The following is a 24,215-nucleotide window of genomic DNA, read 5'->3' as shown; positions in this document are numbered from 1 at the left end:
GATAGACAAATGGATTGTTTGGTTGGGTTTATTTCTGGCCTTTTGGAGTTTGTCTTATAAGACAAAAAAAAGCATCTAAATAATACAAAGTCCAGAAGCCAAACGTAAGCCTAACCTAACACCCTTAAAGTCTTCATCATCTACCACGAATAGCTCGGTACAACAATCCTTCGATCAAAGCATCATGACTGAACAAAGCCCACGGTTTAAGACAATGCCTTCAAGATGGGACCATTGCTCATATGTCTACGTTGCCAGGTTCAAGAAAAATGTAAGTTCAATCCTCTTGATATGACCCCTCAAGGTGAGCTTCAAGGCAACATCTTCAACAATAAAATGATGCACGCACACTGACGTTATGTTATCCGACAAAAGAGGCTGATCAAGGGGTTTCATCCAAAGAAAGTGCATACTCATCGTTGATCTGTCAATGCCATCGACCTCCGTCTCCACTGATCGGCACCTGCCATGCTAGGCAACTCCTGCCCATCCATCGACCCACTATCGTATCCCTCATCCACTTGTGTCGAGATCATAGGAGAAGCTCGTCGGCCGCAACCTCGACCTAGTTGTTGCCCACCAACCCTGACCTAGGATTTGGTGGCGGCCGTTCATCCAACCTCTTGCTCATACCATGTTCCCACAAAATGGAAATAAATTTTATCTTGATTGCAAAGAAAGTAAAGGCATATACAATGGTTGATATTTGACAATAAATGTTTATCTTAGGCATTGTATGAGAAGAAATAAGAATATGTTAGTACAATGAATTATCTCTTATCATTAGCTCTAATAATTAATGTTTGCTTGCTCCTAAAATTATCTCATGAAATCTGTAACTAAGATAAGGTATCTCCTACAATGGAGAAAACATCTTATGTTTCCAAGTAACATAATCCTTTAGTAGAGAGAAGGCAGCTCTCCTTTTTTTTTTCTTCGTTTTTCTCTCCTCCGGCTCAACAATCATCCTATGCGACATTGTTAAGATAAAATTATTGTGCATGCCTTAAAAAAATGTTGTGATTCGGTTTCTATTTAGGATAGAAAGAAGTTGGCGGAAATTTTTGGAAAAAGCAGCAAAATTTCAAAAATAGATTAAAAACAAAGTACTTCTTGTTATATTGCGCGGGTATTTAGCTAGTAATCTGTAATACTCCTTGTGCTTGTGTATACAAGGCCACCATCTCATTTTCCAGATACCAAGAAAACAAAGTTAACTAATAAATATCATGGTTATTATTGTGAAAACATAATTAAACATTTCGCATGTGGTGTCTCTATCTCTATGGCCGCATGCAACTTTCACATTAATGAGTACCATTGTACAAGTGAATAATCTACTCCCTCCATACCGGTTTACATGGTTATTACGCACTTCGAGAAACAAATTTAACTATAAATTTGGTCAACAAAATATAAGATATATGCCATAAAAATTATACCATTGGATTCATATTCAAAAATGATTTCCAATAATATATTTGTGTGATATATATCTTATATTTTGTTAACCAAATTAGTAGTTAATTTTTTTCTCGAAATGCGTAATAGCCCTGTAAATCGGTATGGAGGGAGTAATTAACTCTTCCTTGGAAAACATAGTGGCCTTGTAGAGATGAAAATTATATTTCTTGTAATGGCCTTGTCTTTAAGAACGAAGGAAGTATCTTTCTTAATTAGATGGTAAAGTCTGATCTGCATCAGATATACCTATTAAGGGCTTGTTTGATTCAAAGGAATGGTGTAGGATTTTTTGTAGGAATTGAAACTATAGGATTTTTTTCCTACAAAGGTCGTTTGATTCATAGTTGCAATCTTTTGAAATTCTTACAAAGGATTTATTTGCACTATGTTTCATAGGAAATTTTTCCTTCACTCCAACCTTTTTCTACAATTTCTTTGGCTTTCATGTCTAATCAAACGCTTTGTAGATTCAAAATTATGTAGTTTTCCAATCCACAGGATTAGAGAAGACATGCCATTCCAATTCTGCGTTTTTCCTATTCCTGCGTTACGAAAATCCTGCGAATCAAACAGGCCCTAAAAGATCTGCAAGAGAACTGTACACCAGAGCTAGCAAGCCTCGAAGGACAAAATAGTAGCATACGGAATCCACAAGGATCCTCAAAAGTTATATATCACCTTGCGCGTTGAAAGTGGAACACGGGGAGGGAGATTAAAGAATGACACCGTTTCCTGTATGCAACCTTTTCTAGAATCTTTAAAATAAATCTAGAATAATTCATGTGTGCAACTCAATCATTGCTATTTGGGGTCTATCTTGTTTAGTGTACTAAGGCGAGGCGCACAAGCTAATTGCTTTCTTCCTGACAAAATGTGAATGCTTTCCATGAGTGTCCAAACTAAAGAAAGAACAAGGGCTTACGTGAGCGTGATGTAACTGGATGCTCGTCAGCTAGCTCCCAAGCCTTTTTGAATCCTAGTAATCACATACGTGCAAATCGTCCACATCTCGACCAGTCGACCACACTCCATACGATACTGAAATCGACATATACACAGGCAAGTCAAGGGGCAGAGCAACCTTTTAGATATCTAAATAGATCAAAGAATACTTTACCACGAATCCATCTGCCTCATTGCCCTCGATCCCATGACTTTGGGTGATCCCTACAATATATAACTGAATCTGGGTTTGTTTATCTAGTCATGATCGTTAACACTGAATAAAAAAATGTCACCACCACTGTGAAAGAAGCGGCACCGTTTGAAAGGAAACCAAGACAAACGCGGCGCGGCTCGGGCTCGGCAAAGTTGTGGTAGGCGGCGTTACGAGGGATGCATACCAGATGCAGTGCAGGCCGTCTCCCCAAACCAGTCAATTTTTGCTTGGCTAAATCACCTGCTTGTATTTAATGATTGCCGGGTTGTTTAGTATACTAGCAAGTGCAGTGCGCTTACTTTGGTATGAATTTTAGGGTCCCCTAGAATGAGAATTAGCTTAATTCACATTCGAATGATACAATACACACAATGAGAAAAATTCAGCTGCAATGTAAACAGAAAATATTCAGTTGCAATCGGAGTGTAACTGAACAAAATCTAGTAGAAAATATAAAAGATTCATCTGCAACGGTTGTGCAGCTGAAAAAACCCAGTTACATCTATACTAATACAGAAAAATATTCATTTACAACTATGACGTGGCTGAAAAATCTCAACGTGCAGCCAGAGAAAATCGTCGCAGCCCAACACAAATAGAATAAATATATGAATCACGAGATAAATTTGCGGCGCTGCACTTGAGCTCTAACTTAATTCTCATTTGAATGAAAATTAACAAAACCATTATTTTTATGAGTAAATTATTACCCCCTTCCAAAATATATGATGTATACTTCTTTACTATTATATTGGAGTGGGTGAGGAAAGTCGAGCGTCGTAGCAACGCACGGGTATTCAACTAGTTTTTACTAATGATTCACTTGTTATGCAGATTGTTAGATACAAAGCAGCATACCATAAGACTTTTTATTCAAATATACACACATCTTACAAGGCGTTTTGGCAACCAGGAGCTAGCATATTCTCAGGGTTTATGAAATGATTTTTATACTGGCTTTGAAATGTCAAAAAAAATTTGAAAAAATTATCATGCAAACATCTCGATGTTCTATGTGCTCACGAAGTCATTTAAAAAACTGATCTTTTTTTTGTTTTGACCGTGAAACCGTAGGGGTAGCCACTACGGTATTTGCATTTTATATATTAACAAAGTGAAATTACATGGAGATACAAAGAGGGAGAGGAGAATCAGGGGGGGGGGGGGGCTAGAAGTGTAGACAAAAGAGAGAACCATTGGTGCGGTGAAACTAGATATAATCCAATCTAAAAGCGGCTGCACTAGGCTAGCCCTGACCCTAAACTGATGAAGCATTAAGTCACTCTGAAACCTGACTCCCCATCTCGCCAAAGAAGGCTCCTGGTTCTTGAAAATGAAATCGTTTCTCTTTTTCCATATATTCCAAACTGTGCATATTTCAATCTCCATGAAGCATGGTTTTGAGAAAATCATCTTTGTAGTGCCAAAGCGATATGAAATGTTCAGAGAGCAATCCCATTACCGTTGTTTCTTTTGTCGTGTGTAAAAGACAAAATTCGGTGCTTAAAAAGTTTTTTCATGAGATATTTCTTTACCTTTTTATGTGGGATACAAAAAGTATCCGTTTTCCGTCTAATTTGGTGTTTGCACATAGAATGTTGCGATGTACACGTGAAAATTTTGTTTATTTTTGTTAAAGATATTTCTTTAGGAGCATATGCACCCAACATCAAAAGTGAATTTATGCACGATAACTTTTTTAATAACTGCAAGTTGTTTGAAGAACATGTCAGTCCAAACCGTAGGCTAAGTTTTATATAAATTTATTAGAAGAAAAAGATCAACAACCACATGTCGAGTTTAACTCTTAACATTTCTGACGAAAGATAGCACATTGCTTTCATTGATTAAGAGAAAATGCTCAAAGGAACCATACAAAGAGTAGCCCAGAAGAAGCTGAATAGAGAGCAGGAACATGGAAAAAAAAAACTACGTACATCTGAAAACAAATGCAAAAATACCCACCGTAGTTGCGGTCCACTTTGCACCCTTATCCTTGCACGGTGAAGCTACAACGCTAAGTTGGTGGAGCTAGACGTTGTGGAAGCAAATATTAACATGGTGGTAGACTAGGCGATACTGCCCAATTATGACGCTCAGGAAGCAATGCTACACTTAGAGCATCTCTAGCACGTGCTGCAAGCGCCCGAATAAAATCAGCGGCGCTGGAGCTTCACGCGCAGAAGTCGTTGTTCTCGTAGTAGTCAACTGTGACGAAGCCACACCACTGCATCTCCGACACTATGGAGGCTTTCCGGGGCTCTTCCATGTTCCACTCCCTCTCGGCCTCGTGCAGGCAGCGTTTCGCTCAGTCTCACACTCTCACACACCGACATGGGGGAGTTAGGTTTGCGCCCGGAGAGGGTACCACGGTGGCGCGCATGCAGGTAGATCGGCGGGTAGACTCCTACTATTTTTTGTTTGAACATCCGGTAGACTCCTACTATGGTTATAAAGAAGGGATTGACTACACAGTGGTCAACCACTATTGGGCCTACCCCGGTGGTCAGTTCGGACAGCCCATTAGGGGCAAAATGCGTTTTTTCTTCTTTCCCAAAAAGGAAATGACGGGACCACACAACCCACGTTAAAACAACGAAGAAAACAACCCACGTTACTTTGTCTCGACGGAAGCAGCTATAGAAAGGTAAACAACGAAGGATCCTACCTAACCAGATCCGGGTTCTTCTTCCTCCCCTGTTTCTCCACCGCCGCCAGCAGCAAGAGGAGGCAGCAGGAAGGGAAGGCAAACCCTAGAACCTCCATGAATTGATCCCCAGATCCTTCAGGAAGTAACACAACAGGAGCTGCTTCATCTGGACGACGCCCAGAGAAGTAAGAAAGGTAAACAAAGACAAAAACATGATTCAAATTCATCCAGTTCCATCCAGTACTACCAGTATTCATCTAGCAGTTCCATCCAGTTGTAGCTGTTCCATCCAGATCCACCACAGCCAAAAAGTTACATACTGGATGGAACTCACATGTTACTCACAGTTCCTGCTGAGTTGTTGTCTGTACCAAAGTCAGTAGAAGTCTTCAGGAAAGTAATTTACTTGACATGCTAGCCTTCAGGAAGTAATCTAGTTGATGGCCTTTGAATTCTGTAGAAGCCATCAGGGAGGTGCAAGCTGAGAACCTGGTTGTGTTGATCTTGTAGACAGCAGGAAGTATTCAACCAGTAAAACAAACATGAATGATATCTTGGAACACTGATGTAGGCATGAATGATATCTGCATGAAAAAAGAAAGAAAATTAGGGTGTAAGAACCATAAAACAGTACTTGTATAAAGCTAACAGTAGCTGATGCTTGTTAATCAAACAATGTGAAGAAGTAATTTGCCCTTTGCTGTTTTGTTTTGATGCCAAACATGGGTGAAGTAACAAAAAAATGTTTTAACTTGTTTCTTCTTTGCAGGCAATGGATTGGTTTAACCTGCATGGTATTGACCTGAACCATCCGCCTGACTATGATGACTTCATTGAACCAGATGGAACTGAAGCACCAGTCCAAGGCGCATCAGTAGATGGTACTGGTGCTAATTCTGGATTCATGTCAGTAGATGATACTACTGATGGTGCTCCGACTGGTCAAACGCTATCTAGTGAAGAAAGTGGAAGTGATGGTGAGGTGCAGCCAACGCCAGAAGGATTTGCACCACGTAAACCATACCTAGGGATGAAATTTGATACGTGGGAGGCTGCTAAAGTGCACTACAACAGGTATGCCGAACATGTTGGTTTCTCTATGAAGATGAGTTCTTCCAGAAATTCAGTATTGGACAAGCGAGAAGGACAAGTACTTGTTTGTGTGCAACAAGTCCGGAACTAATTCGAGAGAAGGAAGAGAGCTGAGGCGAGTGAAGTTGAGGAACAGAGCAATCACGATACGGACTAACTGTCAAGCAAAAATGCGTGTAAAAAGGAAGGGTTCAATATGGGAAGTAACACGAGTTCATTGAAGAGCACACTCATGAAACTATCAAGAAGCTTGGTCTGAAGAAGTATTTACGATCACACAAGAAAATACCAAAAGAAGAAAAGAAGTTCATTGATCTGTTAGACAGTGTGAACCTCTCAGCAGGAATAATAATGGACATCATGTCTGAGCTTTATGGAACAGGAAAAGCAGTTCCTTATGACACGAAGACAATAAGCAACTACATGGCAAGTATAGATGAGAAGCAAAATGTGAAAGACATACCGAGCTTCTTAGTTACTTTGAGGAACCGAAGAAAGAAGATCCAAATTTCTTCTACAAATACAAACTTGATAGTGAGGACAGGGTTGAAAACATATTTTGGGTCGATGGACCCACTAGAGAAGTTTACAAGAATTACAATGACTGCATATCCTTTGACACTAGATACATGACAAACGCTTATAAGATGCCGTGTGCACCCATCATTGGAATTAACAGATATGGGCAGACAATCCAGTTGGGATGTGGCTTCTTGAGGAATGAGAAGATAAGTAACTTTGTCTGGTTGTTTGAGCAGTTCCTTGATGCTATGGATGGTTTACACCCTCTGAATATCATCACTGACCAGGATGCTGCTATTACTACTGCCATCCAGGAAATGTTTCCTAACTCGTGCTATAGGAACTGTCGGTGGCATATAATGCAAAATGCACAAGGATCCCCTCTCGGCCCTTTCATGGCGAAGCATGAGGAACTACGAAGGGAGTTCAATGAAATTGTTGACTACATCCTGACACCTGTCGAGTTTGAGAACCGATGGGGAGAGATGATTGAGAGGCATGGTGTATCGGACAACACAGACCTTGCTTACCTATATGAAATTAGAGCTAAATTTGTCCCAGCTTACTTTATGGATAGGTTCTTCCCTTTCCTACAAACTACTGCTCGCATGATGAAGGATTCAATGCAGTTATGAAGAGATATGTTGACCCAAATGCAAGCCTGCTACGTTTCTTCAAACAATACATGAAGTTACAAGAGAGGATAGATATTACTGAAGATTCACATGAATTTATGGGTGAGGACAAAACTCTAAAAACTTGGTGTGACTTTCCAATGGAGGAGCAAGTACTATCCATATACACACTACCCATATTCAGGCGATTTCAACTTGAGTTGAAGAAATTTACATCCTACAACATACAGCAAATTAATCCTTCATTGTTTGAGGTTTCTCCAATCAGAAATGCAGTGTTTGGTTATGGAGCAAGGAATTACAGGATAACTGCAAATCTGGAGCAAGAAGAATACAGTTGTGAATGCTGCAAATTTACTAGAGATGGGTTGATTTGTTGCCATATAATAAAGGTTATGTCTGCTGTTGGTAAAGTAGAAGTAATGCCAGAACGTTACATTCTACCTAGGTTGTCAATTCCCCCTCCCGACATACGTATTCCTCAGACTGAACCCCAGCAGATGCCAGCGGGCAAATTGTCTAGGAAGGAAATGAGGTTACTTCGCTATGGTAACCTCACTAAAGATTTCGCAAAACTAGCAGTTAATGCATGTGCTTCAGAAAAAACAGATGAAGTGGCTAGGAAACATATGCGTGCAATGGAAGCTGAATTTGCAGCAATGAAGAAACAAGCGGCAGATGCATTGAAGAGAAAAAAGAAGCAGAAGGAAAGCAGTTCCTCCATGTGCAGAACATGCTGAAACTACAGAAAATCCTAGCAGCTCAACTGTTGGTGCTGAACATAATATGCATGTAAACAAGAAAGCTAGGGATCCACCTTTGACAGTAACAAAAGGGAGGCCAGAGGAGAAGAGGAAGAAGAGTGGACTACATCTTAAACCTGCAAAACCAACAAAATGTACAATTTGTGGGTCAAGCTTGCATAATCCAAGAGATTGTCCATCTAAGATTGCAATGAAAGAGAAGACACCAATTATTCAGCTTTTCCAATGATGAGGAAGTAAAAAATTGTGTCAGCACATGAGAAGTAGAAACAAAAGTTGGACGAGAAAAATTTCTTGTACTTGCTTGAGCCATATGGATCGAAGATGCGGGGTGTTTAGATTAGTGGTGTTTACTTGTGTTTCATTTTCTAGTATTGAGTTTACTGAAAACTACTTTGTGTTTCCCAAGTGAAAGATATATATGTTGATTTGCAATGTATGACCAGAAGCATAACACTCGGTGAACCGTGTTGTCTTGCATAAATAGTTACATGAATTACCATTTTGTAAAACTTGTCATTTTTTGGCTTTGAACTTGTTTCGCCATGAAATCTTGTTCTCCCACCAGTCAAGCCACTTGAAGCTGTATAGCATCCTGTATAGTGGCATTTCCTTTTGGTCGAAATGACCCAACTTTCTTCCATCCCATAACTCAATGCATTTCAACATTGAGTATCCACAATCACAACTAATGTGTGTTACAACAACACGGAAATGCAAAAACAGTGTTAGTTTTTGAAGTTTTGCTAGAATGCAAATGTCTGAAAAAATGTAGACAAAAAAGAGAGAAAATATGGGGTAACTTACGTTGTAAGTTGTTTAGGAGATGGGATGTAAATCGTTTCGTAGTTTTGAATTGATACATTTGACTGCTTGTAGTTTCGGCCCAGAGAGTCTTAACAGAATCAATTATGATTGCACTATCTTTGTTGAGCTTCTTGTCCCCAAGATTCCTCAAGGAATCAAAAATTTCAAACCTCTCAGCCTTGAGATTGAGGTTGATTAGGTAGTAGTGTCCACAAAAGTACTTTGGATCATCGATAGTAGATAAGTTCTGTAGTACAGGAAACATGACCTGCATATGTAACTCTGTCAACACAGTTGGAAGTTAAAAAGCAAACAGCTATGTGGAGGGAAAAAAAGTAGTTTATGTAACCTGCTCTTTGTGGTCAAGACGGTTATTCTCTGTGAATGAAAACACCCTCTTAATGTCCTTGCCGGTGAAGGCATGGTCTCGCAATTTGTTCTAGTCAGCAAGAATAGCAAGAAAATAGATCAGGATTTGAAGTAGCCTAAAATGATATTATTATGATCTTTTAAAAAAGGTTAACATGTTATCATGTACATAATAAAATTCAACAGAGTTACTTCTCAAAATTTAAAACAGATGTGTAACTGTGAAAAACATATGTATACAGGTTAGTTACATTTAACAGAGTCACTTCTCAAAATTTAACAGAGTTACATTTGATGAGAAGTATACAGGTTCGCTACAGACAAAACCTAGTTACAAATGGCTTTGAGTTACTAAACATGGATATTAAAAAGGTGAGGGGGTTCTTATATGTAACACTTACAGCTATGATGAGAGGCATCACACATTTTTTCTGTGGTTCCAATTCTTTAGAGAGAACATGTAATCCAACCTCCATAGTCGAATTACTTATCCAACCTTCAGGTTGGACTGAATCAGCAAAATCTGGGACATGAACAAAATATGTTCCATAATCAACTATCAGGTGACCCTTCAGATGTGTCTTCTGTTTCGATCCATGCATACATATTCGGTTGTACATGTCAATTGATTCCTTTGTAATAGTTTCTTCAGTTTTTTGCCCTGCTGAACATATGGAGATAAGCTGCGTCTTTGCTGGCTTTATTACTCTTTTCTTGTGAGCCTGAGGAATAGGAGTTTTACTGGATGTTCCCTCCGAAGTTACATGTTCAGAAGTTACTTTCTGCTTTGCAGTGTCCTCAAGTGAAGTAACATTCAAAGTGCAGCTGCTTGTTGGGAAATACTTTTCACCCACCATGGCTGCAAGCATTTCATAATCTTCGATCTGGTCCATAGAACTCATCCTCATTGCTTGAAGTAATCACAGGAAGCCCGGTGACAACCTCTTCTTTACCTTTATCATTTTCTTTGTTTGGACTATCAAACCCCGGATCAAATGATCCTCGCTTCCCCGGGCAGCCATAAACTTTGTCCGTCCTTGTATGCGGTGATGCGTAAATCAAGCTTCTTTGTTGTCGTGTCATCGAGTAGGCCGAATGTTTTCTTCCCTTGTATGCTAGTCGCCACTTCAAACTTTCCATGGCTACCAGGAGTTGTAGTGTCGTTGTTGTTATTTCCAGTGTGAGGACTATATCTTCCTTCTTCTACATTGGTGTTTTCTCTGGAAATAAACATTGGGTTCAGACACGACTTTGATCTCAGTAGCTGGAATGACATCGGTATTGGTAGAACTTGCTGCCTTCAATGGAGACATTGATCCGGTTACAGGCCTCCTAGCAATGGTGGTTGGGCTTCCCTTCGAGAATAGGTGTAATCAAAGGTAATGTTGTAGTTTCATTTTCTTGGGCAGTATGCAAGTCCTTGATAGGATGAACAGGTGGTATGCACTGTTGATTAAGATTGACCACTGCGTCGGCTGCCCAAGACACTGATTTCTTTGTAAGAGATGCCTCTTCAGGATGAACAGCAGATGCAACAGATCCTTCGAGAGGGGCATCAGTCAACTTGGCGTGAATGGTTCTCGCATCAGACATGTCTATAGCTGGACAGTAAGTTGTTACTTTCACGATGGCATGCACGGATGACCGATCCTCGGTTTGCTTCAAGCATCCTCTTCCTGGTAATGCAAGTGTTCGTGACTCAGTTGTAGTTGGATGTGCACTCACTTCACATCCAATAAGATCATTACTTGACTGTGAATCAGAAGCATACAATCTCAAGTTTTCCAGAGCAGATATGGCAACCTTTTCTTCCACTTGCAAAGTCCCTCTGGTTTCCTGAGGAAGAATCACATATCTTGCCGCCTTGTTAGACGGTTCTGCATCGGAGTTCACATCGGCAGACTTCCTCTTCTTGTTTCCATTGGGTTCGCTTGGCCTTGGCATCTTCGTAGTTGTGACATTAGTTGCACCAACGGTGTCTTGATGCTTGTTGTGGAACACAAACTACTTCGGTGCTATCATCCGTTCGAGTACTTGCATCGGAGTTCACATTGGCAGCCTTGATCTTCTTCTTTTGTTTGAGTTTGCTTGGCCTTGGCAGCTTACAAGTTGCGTCATTCATCGTTCGAGCTATGTTGTCATCCAGTAGTTGTGGTGCAGGCAAAACCACTTCTGATGCTTTTGTCAGTTCTTTGAGTACATGTGACTGAACCACCTTGCAAGGTAACTCATCATTTCTTCCTAAGTCATCTGATTGATGCTTCTGCTGCACAACTTGATTGCAATTCTTCCTCTTCCTGGGAACACAGACAAAATCATCATAATCACTGCCATATGCATTCTCCTTGCTTCCTTCGCCTTCACTTTCGCTTTCAAACCCAGACAAGTTGACTTGGTAATCGGAATCCGAACCATCAGTTTCCTCTCCCGAAAATTGCTTGTCGAGTCTTGTTCTCAGTTGGACCTCTTGAAGATGGTGTAGATCTGGTTGAAGATTTCTTCGTTTTTTAGCGAGTATTAATGGTTGAAACTTTCATCGAGAACTTTGCAATTGCTACATCAATTTCGCTATACATCTCTTGTGCAGCTTCCCTATACCTTGAGATTTCCTATTTTCAGAAGACAATATACATAGTTAGAATACAAGGATGTAGGGAAACATGGTAAGAAACAGTTTAAAAAGATGGAAAAATGCTTGTGATGTGGTTGAGCTTACTTCTTCTCCGCAATCTGAGGGCGCATTTGCCTTAACGAAGTTCTCAATCATAATGGGTGTGCTTAGCATCAACACACCAGTGGTTCTGAAACATTTCTTCAGCCGAGGAAGGAAACATGGAAAATTAGTTAAAAATGAACAGGATAAAAAAAGAAGTAAAAATGCATGAAATCTTCGAAGTAACTTACAGGTAATCTTCCAAAAGACCCGTCATCATTCAAGTCTTGTTCGATAGCTTGAGTTGCCGATTTTTTATCCCAGGCACATATTCTTGGACCATCCTGACTGACATTGACATCTTCGAGTATCCGGTGAGTCAATGTAAAGAATGCGCATGTCAAAAAGAAGCAGATGAAAAAATAGAAAGAGATGTAACATATAATACAAGTTGATAGTACAGAAGTTAAATATGCTCACCTCCAAAAATGCCATGCAAGCTTTGAATGGATTTTTAACTCCCTTTGCCTTCGCTGTCTCAATGAGGACAGTGATCACAAATCGACACCAGTTGAGGTCTTTTATCTTTGATGGATCCATTATAGGCTGGATAGCACTTGGGACAAACTCTAATACCGAGTAGTTGGAGCTAGCACGAAGCGGACAACATACATCACCCATGTCATAAAGTACAAATCATCGCCTTTTACCATCGCCTTCAGCTTAGTCTCGACATCTATCAACTTTGGTTGCTTGCCATTGCCGAAACCAAGGGTATTCATAACAAATGAAGTAGCTTCGGAATCCACTGTGTATAGAGCAGGATATTTTCCCAATGGTAAACCAAGAACGTTTTTGACAACTTCATCTGTTATTGGAATGCTTCCTCTGCCAGGAAAATCAAGAGAGCATGACTCATGGTTGAAGCTGCCCATCAAGTAGTTGGAGAGATCTGGGTGCAACTTTGAACATTTTATGCCCAGGAAACTGCCAAACCCATTGTCTGAAATAAATTGACGATGACTTGCATTTTGACTCTTGTATAGTTTAACAACTTTCATTGGGGATGCTCGTTAAAAAACGATTGCTTGCATAAAGCACCAGACATGTCAAATACCAAGTACATACAAAAACAAGCTCTGCAGACAGGAAGAAAGTTACATCAAACCAAGCATGTTTACCTTTTTTTTCCTTTTTCCTGGAAGTTGTTTTTCAACATCTTTGGGTACACTATGAATCTCCGAAGGTAATTGTTTTTCAACATCCGGAACATCTCCGGAGTCCTCTTTTTTGTGCTTGTACTGCAACCTTTTCCTTAGATTCTTAAATTTTGGGTGACCAGACCTTGGTGTTTTAACATTCTTCTGCATGACATGAACATATTTTGGATTACTGGATGAAAACCTTAAACACAAAATAGTACCTAATAAAAAAAAGCACAAGAATAACTAAACTTATAGAAGGCGTCATAATGATCCCGATTGTTAGCACAGTAATGGAGCGAAAATAAGCAACTACCTGACAAAAGGCAAAGTAACATTCAGCAAAAATAACATTCATGTAGTGAATCTGTAACAAAGAAAAGTAAGTTCAACTGAATTATCAAAATTCTCAAATCAAATTCAGTTTACTTTTCATGCAACTTCATAAAACACACGAGTTACTTCAAAAAAAGGAGTAGGCAACATAGTTACTTCGGACAAAAATCCTAACAACACCACCCGATGCTTGAATCTACAAAAGTAACTTATAATGTTATGTACATGTACTTGAAACACACATGCCGAAGCACAAATAACAATGAAAAACATTGAGTTACTTGCCGAAGCACAAATAACAATGAGTTACTTCTACAATCAAAACATCTTTATGTTACTTGTAACAATTAAAAAACAGATTAGTTACTTCTAACTAAGTTTACAAAAGCATGTATACAACATAAGTTAACCCTGCAGCGACACCAAATACTTCTTCATTGCATAATTACTTCTACATTTTCATAGTTCAAGTCAGATGGATTACTAAACATTGCTGAGGACAATGCGGCGGGTTAAAACATGGATGCTGAAAACACACCAAAACTTGAACTCAACCATGGATTACCTTGTGAACCTGAACACACTTCCTGGACGAACTTGGAAGGAAGTCAAATCATAGGTTGGAGGTGAACTTGAGGTGAACTTGACGCCCACGAGGACTGCAGTGCGAGCTTGATCGAAGATGAAATCCCTACAAAAACGATGAAGATGGCCAGGGTCACAAATTCGTGAACACAAAAGCGAGAGGGGTCGTCCCGGATGAACATAGGTTGCGCCTCACCAATCTACGCCCGAAAATACGAGCGAATCATGGCCGGCGACGACTACTTGCGGTTCGAGAAATGAAATCAAGTGGAGAATATGGCGGGAAATGGCAAATCGAAACTCACCCGCTTCGATACGGAGGGTCGAAGTTGCGGGAGGAACCTCCGCCTCTTCACGCTTCACCGGAACCCGCAGCGAAATCGTCGCCGGCGACGAGTTTGGTGCGAGGAAGACGGCCACGAAATTCCTCACCCTTCAAGCCACCGGAACTACCAAATCCACCCAACCCCGCTTCGATACGTAGATTCGGAGATGCAGAGAACCACCTCTTAGCCGGAAACCACAGCGAATCGCCCGCCGGCGACGAGGTTGGTGCGAGGAAGGCGGCCACGAAATTCCTCTCCCTTCAAGCCGCCGGACCTACCAAATCCACCCACCCCCTCTTCGATACGTCGATTGGAGATGTAGAGACCACCTCTCAGCCGGAAAACCGAGCGAATCGGCCGCCGGCGACGAGGTTACTGCGAGCAGCTCAGGGGAGCGAATGGGGATTTGGTTTCTCTCTCTCCGGGCGAGCAAATTCGAATCGACGCGTGTGCCGCAAACGACGCGCGTCCGTCTCCGTGGCCGTGGGTCCCCACCACGTGAGCAGGAGGAAGATGGAAACAGACGCGAGCCGTCCGATCGGAATCGCGCGGCCGCGGCGCGTGAGCACGCTGTAAGTCACACAGTGGTCAGCCAAGAGTTAGATTTTGCGTATAAAGAAACCTTACTCTGAATTTAAAACCTTGCATAGTAAGCAAGGAAAATTAGGCTTTTGTTGGGCAATTCCAATTGCCAAGTGGCGTAGCAACATGGGCCACATCCCACAGGACGGAACGAGAGGCCGTGGCGCGCCGTGGCCTTATCCGCACCGCACCACAGACCGCGCGCGCCCTTTCACGTCCCGCCACGCCGAGCGCGCCATGGGCCACCAATGGCCACCACCGCCGCCCTCTCCTGCTCCTGCTCCCCGTCTCCCTCGCCTTCCTCCACGCTGCTCCGGCGAACAGTTTCTCCCTTCCACCGCACACCCGATGCCCGCGCTCGCCGCCTCCGCCTCGCCCCCTTGCACGGTACGTACTCTCGCACGCGTAATCATGTAATATGTGTATGCTCTCGCTTCTGACGATGTGTGGGTTCGTGCTCAGTCGTGGATGACTCCAAGGAGGTGGAGACGGCGGTCGCCGGCGCCGGCAGCGAGAGGTCGGAGACGGACAAGCTGGTCGACGGGATGGACTTCGGGGAGCTCTGCAACGACTTCGAGTGCATAAGCAGCCCGTACGTAGAGTCCACGGCGAGGCAGATCGCGCGGGACATCCTGGAGATCCGCGAGGACAACCGCGCTCTGGCTTGCTACGCGGTCGCCGTCAAATACAAGGTGCGTGCAGCTCCTTATCAGTTCATCTTGTCTGATCCACAATCACGAGACTGTATAAACAGCTGCCTGCCCATAAGTTTATAACATAGCAAACCAGAATAGTGATACTCCATACTTATCTTGACCTCCATGGAAAGCATGGACGGTAGTTATCTTGGGCTCTTGGCCATGCCTCAGTTTTCAGTCATTGAGATGTATCTCCACTCCTCCGAATCGACTCCAATACATGAGCTACTTGCAAGGTTCAGGTTACACGTGCATCATATCATCAGAGTGACAACATTGGTCTTCTTTCAGGATCCCCTCCGAACATTTGTTGGGCGTGAGAAGTACAAGAGGCCATTGTGGATTACAGAGGCTCTGGAAAATCCTACGGTGGTAAGCATTGATCGAACTTCATGCAGTTGCTTATTTCAATCATGTTCAGTGGTGCACACGCAACAATTTCCCTTTTTCCTACGTCGAACACAAAGCTTTGATCCACACTACGCAGAACTTCAGTCACATATACATTGCATCCTCTAAACAAAAAATTGCTTATTTTGGTACCTGCTTCTAGCAAGATGCTATCTAATCAACACTCTCGTGACTGCGTCAGACAGTCCAGGAAATGTCAATGCAATCCACAAATGCACTGACCATCAAATGGACACTGAGAGGGAAACCCAAGAACCCGTTCTTCTCAGCGGTTGGAGGGGAGTTGATCGTTCGTGTCAACTCTCAGTTCGTCCTGAACCAGATCAGCGGCCAAGTGCTCGAACACGTCGAGTCATGGGACCTCTCTGGTTCATCCGCTCCTGCCCAGGCCTACTTCTGGTTCTCCAGGAGGGTTTACTCCACTGTCGAGGGCGGTAAGGATAGCATCGAAGCTGCTAAGGGCTTGGCGTCTCGGCTGTCGCAGAACAAAGATGAGAATCTGGAGGTTTATCCGGACCCATCTGGAGATCCCACGAAGGTACATGAATCATTCATAAACTGCATGGTCCTTACACCAGTTTGGTTATAGCAGTTTCTGACAGAATTTTTCTTCTTGTGCTCATGGACGATACAGTTCTTCACAAGGCCGGATGATTTGAACCAAGACGTGTACCAGATTGGGCTCTTCCTGGCCGTCCTCTACTTCATCGTGCAGTTCCTGAAACAAACTATCTGATTGTGTTGTACTAGCTGCAACTCAAATCTGAAACCCTTCTCTAGTTCTCTTGATGAGTTTTCCAGAACGAGCTTGTGTGTATACATACCCATGTATCTATGTCTAACGAAAATGATATCACACTACAGGTGATTCAGTAACATGTGACAGAAAGCCATGAGTTCTGAGACTAACCACTTGATTGTCATTATGTGCATATATGTTTGTCACCAATCACTTTATGTTGTCACTTGTTTGTTAATTGTGAGTAGTAGTCGATCTTGTGCGAGAGAAAAACTAGGCATCCTTGTCAATATGCTCCATGCAAACTTTTTTTTTTTGAACAACTCAATGCAAACTTGGAAAGAACCAAAAAGTCATCGAACATGCAAATATTGAAGTTTCCACCTTATATTCATTTCATATGTATGTAAAAAACCAAAATCAGCAATGAATAGTAGTGTTTATTATTTGCTACTACTTCTTATGGCACAATTTGGTTTTTTCATAACTCCTAAATGATTTTGAGCTTGAATATGAGATTTCAGGTGACTCCACCTCTCCAACATACCGTATCTTTCTAACATGATTTATCTGTGGTTTTCACCGGTTTGTACAGAAAGTTGTTTCCACCACGTATTTTCTCAATAACATGGGAATTCCTGTCTTCTCGGTACTCCCGATGGCGATCAAGCAAAGCTTCAGGTCCATGGATCCCTTAGGTCCCGTCACGCTTGAACGCAGGAATTTCCCCTGATGGTGCCCTGGAGCTACAACAGGCTCGAGGCTAGAAAGAGCACGCAGTTGCTGCCGCAGCTCCATGCCTCCATCTATCAGCCAGTTGTTGCTGCACTGCTGCTACCGTCGACGATGGCTCCGTGTTTTTCCACCTCTGCGTCGGGGTCGTTGCAAGATCCTCTCTGGCGTTTTCCGCAATAATATCTCCGCCTTTTTCCATTTCTTCTCCAAAACCCAACCACAAGTATTTTTCAGTCTAGATGCAGTGCAAGTGCAAACCGTAGTTTGGGTTGTTGCCGGCAAGACACATGTAGATTCGCCCAGCAGAGTGGTGATGATACTGTGACAACGTAGTACTACCGCTGGCTTGTTAATTTGCTACAGAAGTCGGTGATTTCATCACTGAATTCTTCTCCCCTGATACCAAATATTTTGGAGATGTTTGTTGTTTGTTCACTGAAGGGTGCAGGTTGTCCATAAGAAGAACAGTGATTCAACTCTGAAATGCAGGACACTGCATAACTAAGCAGTACATAAAACTGAAAAGATGCAGTTGTTTTATTTATTTCAGTAAAAATGGAAGGAAAAGCATCTATGATTTTGATTCCGTGTTATATTCGCCCTGATACCTAAGTCATCGACTAGTAACAGTACAAGTGCACAGATACAAGACACATGTGGTCAGTGACGACCTGTGGGCTCCTACGGCGTAGCACACCAGTCACCGGCGCAAGCGTAGTATACAGTTGTCACACAAGAATTGTCCATGGAAGCAGAGAACTGAGCAGGGAACCACACGATCAGATCTTCGTTTTACCCAAAGTGCCCTCAGCACTGAGAAATACAGGATCCAGCGCCACCACAAAAGCGCAGGAATTCCCGAGGGCGGCCATGTCATTTCTCAGAAGAAACCATCTCTAATCGATGGAGGATAAATACTACCAAGAAGCCCGGATTTCCCTTCAAGCTCACCCACTCATCTGCTGCCGCTGCTGCTGAAAACATCACTCTGTACCACCAACTCACACCACCAGTTAGGGCGTTACCTTCCAAAACTCCACCATCCAATGGCGTTACGCCTCTCCGTCTCCTCGCCTCAGAGGTCGGCCTCCTCGCCGGCCATCTCCTCATGCCGTCCCGCCGCCTGCGGCCGCTTCCTGGCATGTGCGGCAGCTTCCCAGAAGCGGAGCCTGATGGTGGTGTCTGGCTCTGACGCAAGGGGAGTATCTCCGGTGAAGTCAGGCGGCTTGGAGACAACAGCGACGACGGGAGCCGACGAGGTGGAAACGGCCACTGCTGGAGCTGATGTGGTGGCAGTGACCGGACAGGTCACGGATGTGTGCAAGGACACCTTCTGGCCAATTGTCAAAGCAGCAGGGCCGAAGCTCGTCGTCCTGGACATGTACACCCAATGGTACTGTATACACTCCATTGGTTTCTTCATTTCAGCTAGTCTTCATTGATGAAATACAGTGATGTAACGACCTCCTTGTTTGCAGGTGCGGCCCTTGCAAAATCATGGCACCGAAGTTCCAGGAGATGTCCGAGAACGACCATGACGTCGTCTTCCTAAAGCTCGATTGCAATCAAGACAACAGGGTATGTTAGAAACTGGAACCATATTGCTGTGTCTTGTATATCTCGTATTTTGTTTGGACAGCTCTTGGTAAGATTCTTGGTGCTTGTTACTTGCAGCCTCTTGCAAAGGAGCTTGGCATAAGGGTTGTACCAACATTCAAGATTTTCAAGGATGGGAAGGTGGCCAAGGAGGTCACCGGTGCGAAGATTGATGAGTTAAAACGTGCGATTGAGGAAGTGAAGTCAAGCTGAGGAATACCCTGGAAAAAATGCAGCAATTAGCATGCTATCATTAGTGTACAATATGGAATGAACACCCTTTGTGGAAGTGGATAACCACCACGGAGAAAAACAGTTATTATAGTTCTTCTGCAGTTCTGCTTAAGATGATTTTTACCTATCATTCTGGACAATATACACTCATCTGTGTGGAGTGCATGATGTAAATAATCATTTCAATCTTCATGAGAAAATTGTTGCTTTCTGATCTCACTAATTTGCAACGGACCTGGTGTTGCACACTGAGCATATTAAAAAATCTCTAGCAGAATCCTTATAGTTGTAAGCACTACAATGTGGAGTTCAAACTGCTATAATTACTTCCATCCATACATTAAATTTAAATATCTTGTTCAAACACTCTGTCTAAGACCCATAGCTCAAATTGTAGGATTAGTTATGCTCAGCAACATCAACCCGTTGTAGATGACAAACTTACAATGGAAAAACGACTCCATAAAATCAAACTAATTTCTCACTGTGATTCCCATAGATAACATGAGCTGTGAAAAAGCAAAGGTACCTTGATAGCATTATGATCCGTAGCTGCCCTCCTGACACTTCAATTAGCTCTATTTGATGCCTGGATACTTGCACTGTCTTACAAGAATTTACATATAACAAAGAGAGATGTTTCTGGAGCTTTTCAGCTCCTCACAGACATCTTGCTACACTCCTTGTGTTAATCCTCAACCCAACTAGACCCTGGCTGTTTGAACTGTAATTTTGTTTTCATCAGTGACCTAACACTTTCTGCCTCCCCCCATTGTTCTTTCCCAGCATATATGCTTGACAGCAGTACATAGTTCCCAGTGTTTCGAGGTTCCAACTCCAAAAGCTGATTTGCAACAACTTCTGCAATCTCAGCATTGTCGTGAGTCTTGCATGCACTCAGCACGCCAAGAGCTCCTGGATGGGGCCCAATTGGCATAGTTTGAATCATCTCAAAAGCCTCATCAAGCCTCCCTGCAGAGCCAAGCATGTCTATAAGACATGCATAGTGATCAGCCTGATGGTTCATCCCATAATACTACACCGTTGCTTCCCAATAGTCTAAATCTAAATCAACAAGCCCCGCATGGCTGCAAGTAGTAAGCACAAAAGGTGAACTTAAAAAACTAGGTAAAAAATGCAGCAATTCGCATGCTATTATTAGTGTACACAATGGGATGAACAACCCTTTGTGGAAGTGGATAACCACCATGGAGAAAAACAGTTATTAAAGTTCCTCTTCTTATAAAGTCTTTTATTAATCATTCAGTACAATACACGCAACCATGTGGAGTTGCATGATGTAAATAATCATTTCAATTTTCAAGAAAATATTGTTGCTCTCCGATGTCACTAATCTGCAACTGACCTGGTGTTGCACACTTAGCATGTTAACAAAATCTCTAGCTTAATACTTGTAGTGTAAGCACTAGTAGTAACATGTGGAGTTCAGAGGAACTCTAATCTAGCAGATTCTCTAAAAATTCATACTCTAAAATGGTTTTAGAGGATCCTTTCAAATCATTTTAGAAACTATGGGTGTTCTCCCAGATCAGATCCTCTTAAATCTATCCCCTAAATATCTTTTGTCCTCTGAGACCCATTTGCCAGTGGGTTATTATTATTTTTTCATTTGCTTTTTTCTTTCTTTCTTTTCTCTGGCCGTTCCCAATCTTCTTCAAGCTGACCTCAACTCAGTTTCTTCAAGATGTGGCGTGCGCCGTCTAAGAACCGCCTTGCCGGATGCTGATGCAGCAGCCCTCGAGCAGGGGCTGGCGATTTCGTGTGTGCGCAGTCCATCTGAGTGCAGCTTTTGTTTAGCTCTGCCATGCCTCGGCAGCACGGTGCGCCACCTCCTCCAGGCATACACCCGGATGCTTCAACAAGGTCTCTCCGGCACAGTGACCCTCTCAGGCATGGCACCTCTACCCACTGTCGCGAGATCCTGGGGATTCGGGGGTGTATTCCCAGTGGGGCGGCATGGTTCCTTGTAGTGGCGCACGGGAGGGTGTCGGAGGGCGGACAACTGGACAGAGACGGGGCTGCGCAACGGGGTCGGAGGCATGGCATGAAATTTCCATCCCGCGCAGCAGTTGGAGGGGTAGAGGATACTCTATATGTTGCTTGTTGTCCTCTATATTTATTATTTAAGGCCAAAGGGGAGCCTTTAGAGGTTCCTTTTTTTAAAAAATGGAAAGGGGTGTTTTAGAGGATCTGCTAGAGTTGCTCTCGAACTACTTAAGTTACTTCTGTTCTCATGTTCTGTGAACCATACATTAAATCCTAATATCCTGCTCAAACACGTGCCTAAGATGCAGAGCTCAAGGTGCAGTACTAGTTATGCTCTGCTATATCAATTGTTTGTAGATGACAAGTTTACTACGAAAAAGTGACTCGATGAATACCTATGCAAACCAAACTAATTATTTCTGATTGTAGTCAAATCAGATCAAACTAATTTATCACGTTGATTCCATAGATAACATGAGATGTGAAGAAACAAAGGTACCTTGGTAGCATTATGATCCTTAGCAGCACTCCTGACAGTTCAATTGCATGTGTATCTTGCAGTATCTCACCAGAATTCACATATCACAAAGAAAGATGGCTTTGGTGTTTTTCAGGTCCTCGGGGACATCCTGCCACACTCCTGTTGATCTAAACCCAACTAGACCCTGGCTGTTTGAAGGGCAATTTCGTTTTCATCAGCGACCTAACTCTTTCTGCCTCCTCCCATTGTTCTTTCCCAGCATATATGCTTGACAACATTATATAGTTGCCAGTATTTCGAGGTTCCAACTCAAAAAGCTTAGTTGCAACAACTTCTGCAATTTCAACATTGTCATGCGTCTTGCACGCACTCAGCAGGGCTCCAAGAGCACCTGGATGGGGCCCCATTGGCATTGTTTGGATCATCTCAAAAGCCTCCTGAAGCCTCCCAGCACGACCAAGCATGTCTACTACACAGGCATAGTGATCTGCCCGGCGGTTAATCCCATAATCCTGCACCATTGCTTCCCAATAGTCCAAACCCAAATCAACAAGCCCTGCATGGCTGCACGCAGTAAGCACACCGACAAAAGTGATCGGATCAGGTCTCACTGCCTGAGCCTGCATCCTTTCAAACACTTGAAGTGCCAGCTTCGCATGCCCATGAGTCGCCAGCCCACTAATAAGTGCGGTGTATGGGTATGCATCCGGCTGTTCAATCTCCCTAAAAGCATTGAGAGCTTGCTCAACATTCCCACACTTGGCATGCATATCTACCAGTGCCGTGAGCACCTTCTCATTCCTTTCAATCCTCCTATTGTCAACAATAGCTCCAATCTGCCCAGCTAATTCCATGCTGCCTATCTGCGAAGCGGCCGAGATAACTCCGACCATGGTGGCTGCATCTGGCTCAATCCCTGCAACCTCCAGTTTCCTAAACAACGCAAGTGAATCCTTAGGCCGACCATTTTGAGCGTACCCATTTATCATCGCCGTCCATGTCACAAGATCTTTCTTAGGCATTCTGTCAAACAGCTCTCGCGCGCTCGGCATGGACCCGTGCTTGCAGTACCCTACAATCAACACCGACCACGACGCCAAATCCCTGGCAGGCATTTCATCAAACACGCGGCGAGCAGAAGCGAAGTCACCGGCATTGACGTACACGACCACCATGGCGTTCCATGAGACCTGGGTTCTGGATGGCATGGAGGTGAAGAGGGACTCGGCGGCGGGCACAGCAGCGAAGCGGGCGTGGGTGCAGAGTAAGGAATTGAACGAGACGGCGTCAGGGGATGGGATGCTGGCCAGCGCGGCGTGCGCGGCCGGGAGGTCGTTGCACTTGGCGTAGAGGTCGACGATGGCGTTGGCGACGGGGAGGCAGGAGGGGGCGAGCGCGAGGCGGAGCGCGACGGCGTGCAGGGACGCGCCGAGACGGAGGAGGCCGAGGGACGCGGCGGCGTTGAGCGAGAAGGGGAGGGTGTAGTGGTCCGGGGAGACGGGCAGGCGCGGCATGAGGAGGAGCAGGCGCAGCGCGGCGAGGGGGCGCGGTTTGGACAGGCGGCGGATGGCGCGGTTCAGGGCCGCGCGGATCACGGGGGGCGGTGTGTCGCCGTGCGCGCGGATGAGGTGCCCGTGGACGGCGGCCGCCGGCGGGGGCGGGTGGTCGGAGGCGAGGACGCGCGAGAGGTGGTCGAGGCGTGGGTTGGCGTTGGGTTGGGCCGCCATGGGGAACTGGCAAGGAGCAGAGAGACAGAAAACTAACGAACTGTTGCACTACAAGTTTCGTGGAGCTGTTTTTTTAATGGTGTTTTATGGAGCAGAGAGACAGAAAACTTGGATATTGGGCGGAGTTTGACGGTCTAATACATGAGTTGATTTGTTCGAACAAAGTGGGTTCGGTGCTTGATACTTTACTCAGTTCCTTTAAGGCTTTAACCAATGCTTGAAGAAAAATCAAGATGTAAAAGATAAGGATAGAGATGTTGATTTTTAGAGGATATTGATGTCATTTTAGCTTAAAAGAGAGTCCTTGTCTTTATCTTTTCCATTTGAATATATTTAATTATTAATGAATAAAGTAAGGTTGTTTATGAAAACAATATATGCTTTCTGAACAAAAATTCCATTTTGCCTGGTTGTTGCCAATAAACGATGAACTCTTTCCCT

At 43.3% G+C, this 24,215-nt stretch overlaps 3 protein-coding genes across 3 annotated transcripts; 2 read left to right on the top strand and 1 right to left on the bottom strand.

Moving 5' to 3' along the window:
- The first annotated feature begins 15,394 nt into the window (after window positions 1-15,394).
- On the top strand, window positions 15,395-17,164 carry LOC124665309. The gene is made up of 5 exons (XM_047202724.1): window positions 15,395-15,533; window positions 15,609-15,838; window positions 16,136-16,216; window positions 16,437-16,793; window positions 16,890-17,164. Exons 1-5 carry the CDS (start codon window positions 15,395-15,397, stop codon window positions 16,989-16,991), a joined length of 909 nt encoding a protein of 302 aa, XP_047058680.1. The 3' UTR covers window positions 16,992-17,164.
- A 1,504-nt stretch (window positions 17,165-18,668) lies between these two features.
- LOC124661275 (thioredoxin F, chloroplastic-like) lies at window positions 18,669-19,778 on the top strand. The gene is made up of 3 exons (XM_047199140.1): window positions 18,669-19,122; window positions 19,208-19,307; window positions 19,404-19,778. The coding sequence occupies exons 1-3, from the start codon at window positions 18,776-18,778 to the stop codon at window positions 19,536-19,538; spliced, it is 582 nt and encodes a 193-aa protein (XP_047055096.1). The 5' UTR covers window positions 18,669-18,775; the 3' UTR covers window positions 19,539-19,778.
- A 305-nt stretch (window positions 19,779-20,083) lies between these two features.
- LOC124668248 (putative pentatricopeptide repeat-containing protein At5g37570) lies at window positions 20,084-23,774 on the bottom strand. Its single transcript, XM_047205422.1, has 2 exons — window positions 22,270-23,774; window positions 20,084-20,308 (listed from the first exon to the last, which is right to left on the bottom strand). Exons 1-2 carry the CDS (start codon window positions 23,772-23,774, stop codon window positions 20,248-20,250), a joined length of 1,566 nt encoding a protein of 521 aa, XP_047061378.1. The 3' UTR covers window positions 20,084-20,247.
- Window positions 23,775-24,215: the final 441 nt, after the last annotated feature.

Source organism: Lolium rigidum, chromosome 6, assembly GCF_022539505.1.
Source record: "Lolium rigidum isolate FL_2022 chromosome 6, APGP_CSIRO_Lrig_0.1, whole genome shotgun sequence".
NCBI classification, from domain to species: Eukaryota; Viridiplantae; Streptophyta; class Magnoliopsida; order Poales; family Poaceae; genus Lolium; species Lolium rigidum.
The sequence above is the reverse complement of the archived record's forward strand: the minus strand, read 5'-3'. Positions and strand labels throughout refer to the sequence as shown.